Source organism: Papaver somniferum, chromosome 8, assembly GCF_003573695.1.
Source record: "Papaver somniferum cultivar HN1 chromosome 8, ASM357369v1, whole genome shotgun sequence".
NCBI classification, from domain to species: Eukaryota; Viridiplantae; Streptophyta; class Magnoliopsida; order Ranunculales; family Papaveraceae; genus Papaver; species Papaver somniferum.
This window is the reverse complement of record NC_039365.1, coordinates 32,904,570-32,919,766: the sequence shown is the minus strand read 5'-3', so window position 1 is coordinate 32,919,766 and position 15,197 is coordinate 32,904,570. Positions and strand designations below refer to the sequence as shown.

The following is a 15,197-nucleotide window of genomic DNA, read 5'->3' as shown; positions in this document are numbered from 1 at the left end:
CACATTGATCTCTTTGTCAGAGGGTGGTGTAGCATATATGAGTGTTTTCATGCAGGTCTCAATACTGACACTTCGGGAGATTTATGCTACTATGTTGTGAGTGAACATTAATCGTCATTTCATGTCAATATTGAGAGTTCAACTGAGAACATAGCATAGGAAAACACTGGGAATGCTCTAGAATTAGTGATTAATGCAACTAGGAGCTCAAATACTCATTAGGATCTATACTAGTGAACAATTCATATAGGAGCTTGAGTTTCAATATAATGTGAAGAGAGACATAGGCACTCATTAGATTCTGATATATTCTCCAAATTCCTTGCAAAATATAGATATATCAAGGTCTACTACTTCTGATGCCGGGTCAGGTAGACATACTTTTACAGTTTTCTCCCTAAGCAAACCACCATCAAAAAGATGTTAACCATCTTTATATTTTATAATGGTCCATACTAGTAGATTAACAGTAGAATTTCCATCCATTATGAATCTTCCTCAGCGGGAAAGATTATATTGCTATTACACAAAGATCCAACATAAACTTCATGATCATCAAAACCCTAAACTTAGATCCAATCATAAATTTAAATTTCAAATTCCTTGCCTCCTAAACTGATGCAGACAAGCCATGATAATAGCTTAGTCTTCAGTTACATGCATTTTTTAAATTTGTCTGGTACTTCTCAAAAGATTATCTTTCCTTTTCAACCTCTGACTAAAAATATCTCTCAATATCTCCGTATGCGTACTCTAATTTTAAGGAAAGACAGTTAAAGATATATATTTTATTTTATGCTACTCGGCTAAACCCTAATAGTCCAAACCTTTATATTTTTGGTTTAAGTTGTTTGCAAACACAAGAGAAACAATATTTGTTATCAAGTTCTAGCTCTAGCATCATGGCATCATACTCAGAAAACTGAATCAATCAACTTTCAAGACAACTAAGGAATGTTGTACTTGACATTCCTACCAACTATAGAAGAGCAGTAGGAACTACTCAGACTATCAATCAAGTTTCCGAGGAGAGGTCTCACGGATTGTTGGGTAAACTTATGGTGAAAGGAAAAATAAAAATGAGTCAAATCAGAGAAGACATCAACTCTTTATGGGGGAAATACAGAAACAAGGAGATTCGTATAATGGGTCACAATCTCATGTTGGTAAAACCGAATAGTGAAGAAGAACGAAATTAAGTAATCAAGGATGAACCATAGATTGTTGACGGAGTTCTGTTCATTGTGAAGAAATACTACTCAAATATCCCTCTAAAGGATTATGTTTTTTCTTATCAGGAGTTCACACTCTTTTTTAAGTATTTGAAGCTTGAGCACATCAATGCAGTAGTTTTGAATGAAGACATTGATTTTATGGGGAAGAAATTTTTAAAGAACCTAAAAAGTGTAGACCCGAGATATAGAAATATTGTAAAAGCAAGGATTGAAATAGATCTGAAGAAACCTTTGCATCGTGGAGGACGGTGGAAGAAAATATCTGGAGATGACGTGTTGGATCAGACATAATTGGGGATTACAGCCAAAAAACATATATGACAAATGCTTTTTTATTGAACACAATGATGAGAATTTTTTGTACACGTCACATCTCTTGCATCTTGATAGCTTGTCTCATGCAGAGTATGAGGTATATATAAGAGAAGAAGTCGATGTTAATGAAGGAAATGATGAAAGAAGCTTGAGTAATTCTATTGTAGAAGAAATGGAAGATGAAGATATTGCTGGGGATATAAGAAATAGTAAGAGAATGAGAAATTCGTTCTTAACCAAGAACCAGCTATGAACCCCCATAACATCCATATTCAACCACCTAATACTCATGAAAATTCTGGTTCTACTAGTGTGGAAATGCATAATAATGCAAGGATGGACTCAAGTGCATCAGAAGCAAGCATTTCTAACTCCGCAATAGTTTGTCATAGAGGTCCTGCTCAAGTATATTTCAAATCTCTTCTTTTAAATTATCTATCTTTCGTTTCGAATACTGTTGATGGGGAAAAACGATTTGCTAGTTTTTTAGGAAAGTGAAGAGACGACCTTGTGTACGGGGACTCCTCGACCGAGAAAATTGCTTAAACCTTCTTCTAACAGATGCACTGCACGGGAGTTCTTTGAGTTCGAGAGATCAATCTGTAGGACTCCGTCCTAAACCAAGACAATGGTCGTTTCAGAGTCAATTCAGTCCCAAAGAGGGAAGAGGGTTGATCTGCAGGAGGGAAGCTGAGAAGTGTGTATGAGATCAATGATGATCAAGGATTGTGAATTTATGATGATTTCTGCAAGTTTTCAGTGAACTGTTGAGTTCGAATAAGTTCTGGTTGATTGATTGAATTCTTTAGAGTGATTGCTCGGATAATAATTCTTGGTTGTTTAATCGTGGATTCAGAAACTTATTTATATTACAAGAATAGTAGACAAATTGATCCCAGTAAGTGTGACGGTTTCTCGAGCGAAAGAGTGGGAAAGTGGGAAATCACGGTCAAACCAGTTCCATGTCGTGCGGAGACTTGGTTGATTTTCCATCCACTACTTTGCTAAATTCCTCAACCGCTTGCACAACTTGCTTACATTTCTCATCATGGGTGAACACACGTGCCCCGCCAGACCAAAACCCTAGTGATTAACCCCCCATGTGACATGATTGATGTCTCATGAATGTGGAGTCTGCAAGGAAGACGTGTATTTAATTAGTCAGTTGTTGACTTGACTAGACAATGAGTATTAGCCTTGATGAGTCGAGCATAATGAACAAATGTGGTATGCTTTGGGACTCATGGATTGAGCGTGAGATGTTTGCTGAGATACACTCAGACATTGAGTCTCGATGAATTATGATATATCATTTTACCAGTCGAGATAGTAATGATGTTTTGGAAATTTGGATGATCGTCCGATGAGGTTGCTCGATAAAGGAATTATTTCTGATGTTCGATAGGAAATAAAGATATTGTTGAATTGTGCAGAATGTTCATTTATGATCTAGTATATCATGAATGATAGAATGACATAGTGGGAATCAGAAATATATTAGATGGACGTCCATTCGAACCATGTTGCTCAGTCGAGCAAAAATGTTGGTAGCAGGACCAAACATTAAATTAGAGTATTGCTTGCTGGATCAATGGAACTCTCGAATGTTGATAGTTGAATCAACATGAGGATTATTGCTCGGTCGAGCAATTGATATTTGAATCAATGAGTTCTGAACCCGAGCAAAATAAATATTGCGAGTTTAAGCAAATATTGCTCGATTCATGAATTATTGGTAGTGGGACCAAAGTAAAATATTAATTAAAATATGGTAGCTGGACCGAATATTATTAATTAAAATGTTGATTACTAGGTCAACATAAAATTATTAGGGTTTGAACGTGTTCAGGTTTATGTTTTGCAGAGCATTGATTTGAAACCCTAATTTTGGTCGATTGTTGATCAATTGATGATTTTCTGAAAATCAACCAATGAGCGAGAGACGGACCGGCTACATGGGATAATAGCCGTCCATGTAGCGCCCAAGTGCTTGAATGAGCGTGCACCAAAGTCCTTTGTAGACCAATTGGTGAAAGAAGATTAAATGCTCGTTTAATTATTATTAAAATAGTGCTCGTCTGAGCATTAGGTGATAAAATATAATTATAGAGAGATGAGGACCGGACAAGGGGTATGAAACCGGCCCTTGGTTGTCGTGGGACCGTCTGGTGGTCAATTGATCAAGTTCCAAGTTAGTTGGAAAGAGTTTGCATCCAATATGAACTGTAGAAGATTAATGAGGTCAAAATCGTTAATATGATGTGGAACCTAGTTAGCAATTCGGGATTCGGCAAACGTACGGAACGGCAAACGTACGAGTATTATACGGTTTTGTAAAATCCAGATTCGGTCCAAAATTCGGTCAACGGGACGTGATTCGTCAGTAATTCAGAACGGCATACGTACGTGTATAATTCGATTTATAAATGTGAGTTCGGCTCTGAAAATTCGGTATCTATATATAACAAATAATTTGTATTTATAAGGTCATAGACCAATTTTTATGCATATGTGTGAGTTATTTAAAGAAAAAATAAACTTAATATGATGATATCAATAATATATACAACATTAGTTATCCAAGAGGACGTCGTATGGTGGTTTAGATGCTTGGTTAGTGAGTTTGAGATCTCTCTCACCTTCACCTTCAAATCTCTTCAGTCGTTTTTGTTTCATAAAAATTACAACACGTCTAATATTCGGTCGTGTATGCTCGGAAGGCAGTAAAGCCCAAAAAGTGGAGTCTTTGAAAAGTAAAAGCTAAAGAATTTATGGCGAATTAAGCGGACGTATCATTCGGAATACGTAAAATTCGTGAACGGTTCGCGAATAATCCGGGAATGCCACATAATACGCGACTTGGGTTCGGAGTTGCAAACGTACGCGAATAAGACGGTAAAATTCGTGATACGGAAAAATTCGCGAATGATTCGCGAATCATTCTAACTAGGATGTGGAACCGGCTTTTGCAAGCCTAAGGGCTGACCTTGGTCGGTCAAGGCGGCATGCCCGTGTCACCATATTGTCCGTGACTCAATCCTGAGAATTTTGGTATTTTCTGGTGTGCGTTTGAGCAATATTTTGGATTTTCAAAAGAGTCTGATCTTGACTGAAAACTCTCGATTTTGCTTAAGTGAGCAAGAAGAATTTTTCCCGCTCAATATTTTAATTATATTAAAATAAATGATATTTTAATATTTGTCAAGGAAAGCCCGGAAGGACATAGGAGATAGATAAAAAAATGCCCTTGGTTCTTTGGTGGATTGAAATTTCTTGAAAGGGTGGACTAAAACTTCACAAGCTGGTGGATTAAGTCATTTTTTCTTTGGAATTTAAAGGTAAATGCACTACCGTGTTCTGATTTTGCCAGAAAAAGAGGGGGGTTAGAGCCAGGTCTATCCCACCTTTGACTCCGCCACCGATTAAGAGAATGTAATAAGCCTGTAGATAGATTAGCAAGGCATGCAAGAATTTTTAAGGTTTCGAAATGTTGGATTAACATCTCCAAGTTTTATTGCTACTTCATTATCGGGGATGCAAACATTGTCGGCTGTTTGCTCGAGTAATACTACCTCCATTTTACTTTCACTTTTTCATTTTAACCTAAAAATAAGCCAAATTGGAAAAGTGAAAATAACTTTTTTCCAGAAACGGAGGGAGTATTATATTTTCTTAGCATAAAAAAATAAAATAAAAAATGTTATCCCTCTCCCCAGTTCCCAAACAGACCCTTTAATGCTGACTGCTGACCCATTTCCCACTGGCCCGACTGATTTGTAGCGGTTGGACTTGGATTACCCAAGTACCTAACCCCTCTAGGGGGGAATAGATGCAGATGGAGCTGTTAAATCTGAATAGAATCTCCATCGCTCTGTCCTCTTTCCATGCTTCAGTGGTCATCCATGAAACCTGAACATCTCATCAATCATCCAACTCTAATACTATTAGGAAACTGCAAATCCTTAACCACTCTGAAAAAAATCCATGCTCAAATGATCACAACAGGTCTAATACTTCATACATTCCCTCTCAGTAGAATCCTTCTCTATTCATCAACTCTTTCATTAACTTACTCTCTCACAATCTTCAACCAAATTATAAACCCATCAATCTTCTTATACAATACTCTTATATCTTCATTTGCTTCCAATAACAATCCCCAAATTGCTTTCTCTCTATACTCTCAAATTCTCACTCATAAAACTCTTAAGCCAAATAATTTCACTTACCCATCTCTGTTTAAAGCTTGTGGTTCTCATCCATCATGGCTTCATCATGGTATAGCTCTCCATACTCATGTCTTGAAATTTCTTGAACCTCATACATTTGATCATTTTGTTCAAGCTTCTTTGGTTAATTTTTACTCTAAGTTTGGTAACCTGGGTTTGTCTAGATTTTTGTTTAACCAAATCAAGAAACCAGATTTAGCTACTTGGAATTCTATCTTAGCTGCTTATGCTAATCCAACAACTACATATACTACTACAACTTCTGTTGATGAACAGGATACGACTGGTTTGGCAATTGAAGTTTTGTGTTTGTTCAATGAAATGTTGTTAGCACAGTGTAGGCCTAATGAAGTCACATTGGTTGCTGTAATTACTGCTTGTGCTAAGTTGGGAGCTTTTACTCAAGGTTCATGGGCTTATTCTTACATATTGAGGAACAATCTTAAGTTAAATCGTTTTGTTATTACCTCATTGATTGATATGTATGCGAAATGTGGGTGGCTTGATTTCGCGAAGCAACTGTTCGATCAAATTCCTGACAAGGATGTATTATGTTACAATGTGATGATTCGGGGATTTGCAGTGCATGGATATGGTCACCAAGCACTTAGCCTGTTCAATGAAATGAAAGTCGCCAAGGTTCAACCGGATGATGTAACATTTGTAGTTGCTCTGTGTGCTTGTGCACATGTTGGATTGGTTGAGGATGGTTATAGTTGTTTTAACTCGATGAAAGATGTTTATGGGATCGAACCAAAGGTTGAGCACTACGCGTGCCTAGTGGACCTCTTGGCTCGTGGTGGGCTTCTTGACGAGGCTCACAGAACGATTTCAACCATGCCAATGAAGCCTAATGCAGTTCTGTGGAGGTCTTTACTAGGAGCATCAAGGGTTCATGAAAATTTGGGGTTAGGGGAACTAGCACTGCGAAACTTGATAGAATTAGAACCAAGAACTAGTGGGAATTATGTACTCTTATCAAATATGTATGCAAAGATAAATAGATGGGATAGTGTAAAGGAGGTGAGGAAGGCGATGAAAAATTTGGGTGTAAGTAAATTGCCTGGTTCTAGTTTGATTGAGATTGATGGAGTCTTACATGAGTTTTTGATGGGAGATAAGACACACCCAAGTTCAAAAGAAATTTATGTGAAGCTTGAAGAGACCAGTAAGAGATTAAATACATATGGGTATAATTCAGTTACAAGAGAAGTTCTATTTGACATCGAAGAAGAGGAGAAAGAAGATGCTCTTAATTATCACAGTGAAAGGCTTGCAATTGCTTTTGCACTTATACAGGTACCTAGTAATTCAAGTGTACCGATTAGAATTATAAAGAACCTTCGGGTTTGTAGCGATTGTCATGAAAGTACTAAGCTTATATCGAAAATATATGGGAGAGGGATAATTGTTAGAGACAGAAATCGGTTTCACCATTTTAAAGACGGGACTTGTTCTTGCTTGGATTACTGGTGAAACTAGTTTGTCTGAATGAAGTTGTGTATTTGCTTAAGTAGGTTGTGTTACGGACAACAGTGATCTGCATGAGTACTGCGACGAAGATGAAACCGAGAGGCCGTTAAACTAGTACTGTTGATACAAATACAGAAATGATGAACTATCTCAGGTTTCTGATGCATTATAAGTTCAGTTACATGGGCGTGTTAATAATGGTGGAAAAAATATAGAATGACTGGAAAGTTCTCGTGGAAGAGAGCTATGTACAGCAAGTAAAAATCCCTGTCACAATTTGCAGGGATATTCGTGGGCAGTTTCATGATCTTGCAGAACTCCGAATTGGAGGAAAGTGTCCAGACACCAGTACTTGTTTATGGGAGATTATGTGGATCGAAGGTATTATTCCATTGAAACTGTGACTCTGAAAGTGTGTTACCTCAGCGAATTACCATTCTTCGAGGAAACCACCATGAAAGTTGTCAGATAACACAGGTTTATGGGTTTTATGACAAATGCCTATGGAAGTATGGCAGTGCTAATGTATGGAAAACCTTCATGGATCTCTTCAACTATTTTCCATTGACAGCTTTGGTTGGATTGGAGATATTTTGTTTGCATGGTGGACTGCCTCCATTGATACAGACCCTTGAAACATACGAAATTTTGACCGTGTTCAAGAAGCCCCCACCTGAAGGGCCTATGTGTGACCTCCTATGGTCTGACTCTGATGACTGAAGAGTGAAGTGGATGGAGTATTTCACTCCATGGAGTTGGATATACTTTCGGCGAAGACATCTGAGCAATTTAGCCATGCCAACAATTTTAAGCTGATTGTGCGAGTGCATCAACTTGTCATGGAGGATTCAGTTGGGGACATGGACAAAAAAAGGTTACCATATCTAGTGCACCTAACTATTGCTGCCATTGTGGAAACATGGCATCTATCTTGGAAGTTGATGACTGCAGACGCCAGAGGGCACACATTCATTCAGTTGGAGCCAGCTCCAAGGAGAGGAGCGCTTGATGTGACCCGGAGAACTCTTGACTACTTCAACTAGGCACAAGTTTATTGCTGATCTTCCAGCGGCAAATACTACCTATAGATCATGCTTGCTTGTCGACACATTGATATCAAAATGAGGTGGCTCCATTCGCCATTCTTGTTTAGAGGTCTCTGTATTGGATATTTGATCTGTAATAATTTTACCACCTATGCCTACTTGATGGTGATGGAGGTGGCTTCAGAAAAGAAAGAAAGATAACAATAGCAAATATATTGTTCTGGATCTAGCACTAGTTTACTACTGTACCAAAAATGGGTATCCGCAAACAGTGCAGTGGAGCTGGCAATGCTGCGGCAGCATGTAAAAACGGCAGCAAAAAAGATTTCTATATGATTTATTGGGCTTCCAATCTACTGGAGCCGATGTGACAAACCCGATAAAACGCTTCGTATCCAAACTGGTTCCGTAGTTGAACTGCCCAAGGAGAACTCTAGTTCAACAGGTGTCATAAATATGAGACAGACCGTACATCGAAGTTACAGTATATCACTCCCATCTCTGGCCAAAATAGCGCGAACCCTTAAAAAGTTGAAAATCTCATTTCAAATTTCAAATCTCATTTGAAAACCAAAAAATTTCTTTTCCTTCTGCTCCGAGAGAAAGAGAGAGAGTAAAAAGCAAGGGTTTCAGTGAAGAGGTCGATTTCGAGAAATTTCAGTGGCAGAAGTTATTAAAGGAAGTAGTGGAAAACGAAGGGGAAAGACAAGACAACAACTGAAGCTTTAAGTACAGAGAAAAGAAAGAGAGAAGAGGATGATTTAGATCTTAATCTTTCTAGGTAGTAATCTTTATCTCTTTCAGTAATTTCAACTCTCGGATCTGTTTATGGAAGATCTATTGAATAATGTTGTGTTTTATGATTTTTTTTATTTTTATTTTTTTTGATTTTTTTTCAGTGATTCAAGGTATTATTGCAGCACTGCAAAATATTAGAGAATAAGCTCATAAAGATGATAAGAAGAAGAGTGAAGAAACGATTGCTAGGTAACATCTCTTTTTGTTTTAATAATTTTCAGATCTGAAAATTGCGACAAAGGGAAAACCGGTTTCGGATTTGATTTTATTTGAAGAATTTAGGGATTTGATTGTTATAATTCCTCTTAAGTTTCTAATGCTAAGTCTTAATTCGGATTGGTTTTGTTTATATCTGATTTCTATTTAAGAAATTGTGGTGTGATTTTCATGGTTCGAACTTATTTTCTTAATCAGTGTGTCTTCAGAAGTCAAGACAATACTAAATGATGCAAAATCAAAACTCGAGAGAGAACGGTGAGACCTTGAACAATTTCATGTTCTTTAGATCTGATTGTGTATTTGGTTTCGTCACTCTCTCGTAAGTTGTCTTATGATGTTTTCAATTACAGGCAGACTTTTGTGAAGGCACTTTCAAAGAGTTCTAAAGAGGTATAAACAGATAAAATTTTGTTAATATTTTGGGTTTATAGACAGTTAAATTATGAGTAGATATCTTGAGTATGCTGGTTCTGGTGGATTATATAAATATGGTTTGCTTGAATTGCAGTGTGAGAACTCTCTCAAGGATGAGTTTGCCAAGTTCCAGTCAGTTTATGAGAAATTTTCTAAGGAGAAAGCAGCAGGCGTTTGAAGGTAACTGTCTTTAAGAATAGGAGATTTCATTTGCTGGTAGATTGTTGTTTGAACTTTGGTAATGTCAAAATTAACATTACAGTGGCAAATGTTTCGCTGGGAAAAAATTATCTTACCAGGAAATCATTGCTGTTCATCTCAAAATGTTAGCCTAACTGGTTCGAAAAATGAGATTCATTAATAACTATGCCATTCATTTTGGAAATCACACTGAATCTTCAACTGGCGGAGTGTACTCATTGCTTCTGACCAATGTAGTCATCCATTTCAATAAATCTCTTTAGGTAACTAGGTTTGTTCCCAGAACAAGATGACTGATATTCTCGATATAGCTGTAATTGGTATTCTTGAAAGGGTCAAATTAACAGGAAAAGCAAAGTTGCTAAAATGAGTCTCGCACTTTTGTGACTATCGACTATTTGATTGGCTTGTGATGAATTTAAACACTTACTCATCAGCTTAACTGTAGACCAGATTTTCTGTTGTTGTCTACCAGTTTACTGGCATGTTTCTTTGCTTAGCTAATTTAAGCATTTTGGTTGCTATAATTACCTCTTTGATAGAAGTGATAGAAAGCCAGAATCAATGTGACCTAGGTATAATTGCAAAGAAATCCACTGCTGCAGTGTTTGTGAATATGCTACAACCCCACTAGTGCCTTGCATAAAGTGGCTCGAAATGGGAGCACTGATTGCATATACTTGTACCTACAGAATGATATGCTCTCTAATTGAGAACAAAAACCTGAAACCATTTACTCTACTCTCTAAGTTGGAGACAAGAAGTTGAATTATGATCGTCTTTTTACAGATATATTCTCCAAATTTGACAATGAAAAGGAAAAGCTGTACCTTCGTTATGAACAACAGAGTGAGTGACATAATCTTTCTCAATAACTTGAACTCTTTGTTCTGTCTGAACTTTATTCTACATGTTGATTTAGGAAATTTATTATTTATCTATGTTGCAGGGAAGAAAGAAAAGAGTATGTTATCTGAAATGGAGAAAACCTGTGCTGATAAAATCACAGCAGCTGAAGAATTTCTAAAGAAGAAAAAGAAGGTAACTGAGCTTACCACAGAAGCAAATTCTAATACAAATCTATGTAGAGATCGTAGCAGAATTAAATCTTTCATATATTTTTGAAAAGCAGGACGACAAATCTTTCAGCATTTTACGCAAATCTCTCGGCTCATTCCTGGATGGTGCCTCAGATGATGATCTCCCGGCTGATGAATGTATATGAGTTCTGAAAACATCCTGAAAATTCCTCATCCCTAGTTACTTTCAGTAAGTATTAGGTTCTAACTTCTAAATACTCTGGCTTCTTAGTTCTATTATAATGTTATAGGACTCCGCTTTTACCATTTTTACATCCCCAAGCTTTAAAAGGTCACTACTCATTTTACATGTTATATCTGTAAGACTGTAACTATCTACAAGTATAAGTATTACGTACTGAATATGCAACAGTTTAAGTTTCGGTGCGTTATGGTATATTGATCCGGTTAAAGAGATTTGATATTATGGAGAATAGGGAAAACTTAGTAAGATCTTCTAAACAGGTTTGTTAGTGTTCATGAATTCTTCTGAACCTTGGAACTTGGTAGAGCGCCCTCTCTAGCTTCTATTTAATCATTTACCTTACAATCACAGAAGTTATAGTCTATCTGGAACAACCAGCTCACCAACACACATAATTTCCCAGCTAGCCTTCCAAATGCACAGAAAGAGACATGAACCAAAGCTGAACTTAGATGAATGGACAATGGAGATGCAAATAGGAACCCCGCTTTAAAGCGCAATTAACAAAGGGAACATAAATCAAATAAGTTAATTAACCCTCTCAATATCATCACGAGTACAGAGGTAACAAACCTTGTCAATTCCTGTTCCCCCAACTGACCAAGTGGCCGCCACTCTTAGGATTCCTCTTGTAGCACCCATTGGCAGCATTTTTGTTTTTGCCAAGGGTTTTTTTTATCTTTTCATCTCATCAATAGTAGTAGTCTTTAAGTGAAGTGTCATTAAGTGCCAATGCTGGTAATCATTTGTACTGCATCAAAATCTCTAAAAATATCTTTATATTTACTAATACTAATGCTGTGTCTGTACTAGGGGAACGAAAATTGGTTTCCTGATGCTTCAAGTGTCCTGCAGATACCATTTGGGAAAATCTTAACTAAAATGATCGTGTCCTGATTTTTCTTTTAGTATTGTTATGTGCTGGTATTATGGACGATTTCGAAAAGCCGTACTCTTGATTTTGCTCTTGAGGACAAGAACAAATTTTAGGGGCGGAGAATTGTTTTGTGCTAATAAGTAGAAGCCGAGCCTTTTCAAATGTTATGTCCACCTGTTTGGCGGGTTGGAGTGGAGCCGGCTCAAAGTAAAACTCTTATCCTAATTACTCCACCTAAAAGTGATCCGATATTTAACCACGGATAAAAGTCAAAGTAAATTACACCTGCACATGAATCTTGAAAAACCCTAATTCCCATGAGAAGAAACAATAATGCCAAGCATTCCTCAAGAGATAGAAAAAGAAATTTTATTAAGGATACCAGTGAAATCCATCTTACGTTTCAAGTCCGTATGCAAGAATTGGTGTAAGTTAATTTGTAGTCCTGAATTTGTCGAGGATCATCTTATTGTTGCTAACAAAGACCCTAAACTCATGATCAGATCAGATGTCCAAAGCCATAGTTGCTTTTATTCCTTAGATTCTGATGCAATATTATTAGCGTCAGCACCATCATCCTGGTCCGCGACCTGCAAGTGCGACGGAGTGATTCCAATGGATGATCCAGTGAAAGAATTAAAAGGAGTTGCTTTCAGTACAGTTTTGGGATCTTGTAATGGCTTGCTTTGTTTAGGTACCATCGGCAGTAATCCACTAATTCTTTGGAACCCGTCAACTAGAGAATATAAGGTAATTATACCACCAGATTACCATTTGTTGCTTTCCTATGGGTTTGGTTATGATAGCAAAAATAACGATTACAAGTTGGTATGCATAGATTCGATTTATTTTCACGCATTCACGTTAAAAACAGGTTCATGGAGAAAAGTTGTCAACACCTTCCCCTGTGTGAATCTTGGGGAACGAGTAGGTTTGCTTCTAAATGGTGCTCTTCATTTTACACAAACTACTAAGAGCCTCGGCGAATTCTCCAAAGCCGTAGTTGCTTTTGATATTAGCAGTGAGAAGTTCATGAAATTTCCTTTGCCAAAAGAATTTATCATACGCCAAACTGATAGCACTTTTAATCTCAGAGTGTTGGGAGATTCCCTTTGTTTATTAATTTGTGGTGTCTATACTCATCGAGTTGATGCATGGAAAATTACGGAGTGATGGAGTCTTGGACTAAGAAATTCACCACCATCAAAGAAATAATTACTACATGTCCATATCCACGGATGTTAAAGTTACATCGGTATGGTGATACTATTCTTATAATGGTTGGCTCTCGTTTTGGTTTATACGATCAAAAGAATGACAGAGTTAGATATCTGGCTATCGATGGAACCGACGATTGTTATTTTTACTTGGAGACTTACGTGGAAAGCTTAGTTTCACTAAATTCAGGTACTTATACGGCAAAATGATTCCAGATAAGCTAGGAAGAAGTTCAGGAAGGGTAACTGGATGTGCAACCTTAATTTATGCAATTGGCTTCATTTAATTTTGAGCACCTCTTTGGTGTACGCATATCTTCTCAGGGGTAGTCCTGTGAAAAGATGTTTCATGTAGTATGGGGTTGCAAATGTTCATGAGGACTACAAGTCCCTTTTATCTACTTCCAGCATCTTTGAAATTAAGCGGCCTATAAGCTTTACTCTGTGCACGAGTATTTTTTGTTTAGTTGTTCGAATGGCACACTTTCCTTATCTTGGGTTGTTCTATCGGTGATATCACTCCACAGTCCACAATCTGCATCAGTAGGGATGGGCCTTGCAAGGGGCTAATAACCCGGGCTTTAGCCTGTCCCTATTTTTGGCCGAAGAATTTAGTAATAATTTGTATTTAGTCCACCTGCAATCAATTTAATTTTTAGTCCATGATTTTGGAGTCTAAATTTGTGCATTCCTAGAAGAAAACCGAGGTGCACATTCCGACCTCTCTTATTTGTCAACAGAAATCATAAAACCGCTTATCTTTCTTCCTTTAATAACTTATCTGTTTTTATATTTTTATTCTTTTTCTTATTTTTTGAAAATTACAAAATATTACATTTATATATGCACGATTCTCGGATCTCAGTTTTCGTATCGTCTCTTTTAGATTCATTTGAGATCTCCATTTCAGTCTCTACTCCATCTCTTTTTTCCTCTGTTTTATATGTCTTTTAATTTTCATAATTAGGGTTTTGATTTAGTTATGTTGTAAGAAAAATTCCCAAAGATATATTTCATCCAACATATTGACAATCAGTTTAATCTTCATCGAAGTTCATCCTACTAAGTCAGGTGGGGAACTTAGGCGCAGGCCAAAAAAAAAAAATTCTTACCGCCAGGCCCACAATTAATTTCTGATACAGTCGCACCCATAATTATTTAAAAATATTTAAAACGTACTAAAAGACTCTATTACCCTTCATCGTTTTTGGGCATAATTTTTTTTCTTCTCCGCCGGTTTCTTTTCCTATTCCTCCATTAATCTCTGTAACGGATCTGCAAAGATTTTTTCTCCATCATTTAAAGAAATAAATCATTTAAAATCGATGATTCAAAGAAGTAAATCATTTTTTACTAAACCCTAGAATACATTTCAACAAAAATGGATGAAACAGACGAAGAAGAAAAAATCAAGTAGAAGAAACAGAAAAAAAGTTATGCAGCTAAATTTTCCCTTATATTGTCTTATGCACTAAACAAAATGATGCAGAAGACATTATGCACGTGCATAAAAATTCATAAATCAGAAAAGTGAAAAAAGTAATGCATAAGACAATATGCAGCTAAAACAAAATAATGCATAATGTCTTATGCATCTAAAAAAACTGATGCATAACCAGAAAAGTGAAAAAAAAGTAATGCATAAGACATTATGCAGCTAAAACAAAATAATTCATAATGTCTTATGCATCTAAAAAAAACTGATGCATAACCTGAAAAGTGAAAAAAAGTAATGCATAAGACATTATGCAGCTAAAACGAAATAATGCATAATGTCTTATGCATCTAAACAAAACTGATGCATAACCAGAAAAATGAAAAATGTAATGCATAAGACATTATGCAGCTAAAACAAAAATAATGCATAATGTTTTATGCAGAAATAATAA

At 36.6% G+C, this 15,197-nt stretch overlaps 2 protein-coding genes and 2 pseudogenes across 2 annotated transcripts; all 4 read left to right on the top strand.

Annotated features, from left to right (window-relative positions):
• Window positions 1–5,378: 5,378 nt before the first annotated feature.
• LOC113301132 (pentatricopeptide repeat-containing protein At5g43790-like) lies at window positions 5,379–11,396 on the top strand. Its single transcript, XM_026549899.1, has 8 exons — window positions 5,379–9,079; window positions 9,198–9,285; window positions 9,511–9,570; window positions 9,666–9,705; window positions 9,824–9,909; window positions 10,720–10,779; window positions 10,880–10,971; window positions 11,063–11,396. The coding sequence occupies exon 1, from the start codon at window positions 5,435–5,437 to the stop codon at window positions 7,253–7,255; it is 1,821 nt and encodes a 606-aa protein (XP_026405684.1). The 5' UTR covers window positions 5,379–5,434; the 3' UTR covers window positions 7,256–9,079; window positions 9,198–9,285; window positions 9,511–9,570; window positions 9,666–9,705; window positions 9,824–9,909; window positions 10,720–10,779; window positions 10,880–10,971; window positions 11,063–11,396.
• LOC113305370 lies at window positions 7,271–11,396 on the top strand (annotated as a pseudogene).
• On the top strand, window positions 8,553–11,396 carry LOC113305369 (annotated as a pseudogene).
• Window positions 11,397–12,706: 1,310 nt separating this feature from the next.
• LOC113305368 (F-box/kelch-repeat protein At3g06240-like) lies at window positions 12,707–13,264 on the top strand. Its single transcript, XM_026554422.1, has one exon. The coding sequence runs from the start codon at window positions 12,707–12,709 to the stop codon at window positions 13,262–13,264; it is 558 nt and encodes a 185-aa protein (XP_026410207.1).
• Window positions 13,265–15,197: the final 1,933 nt, after the last annotated feature.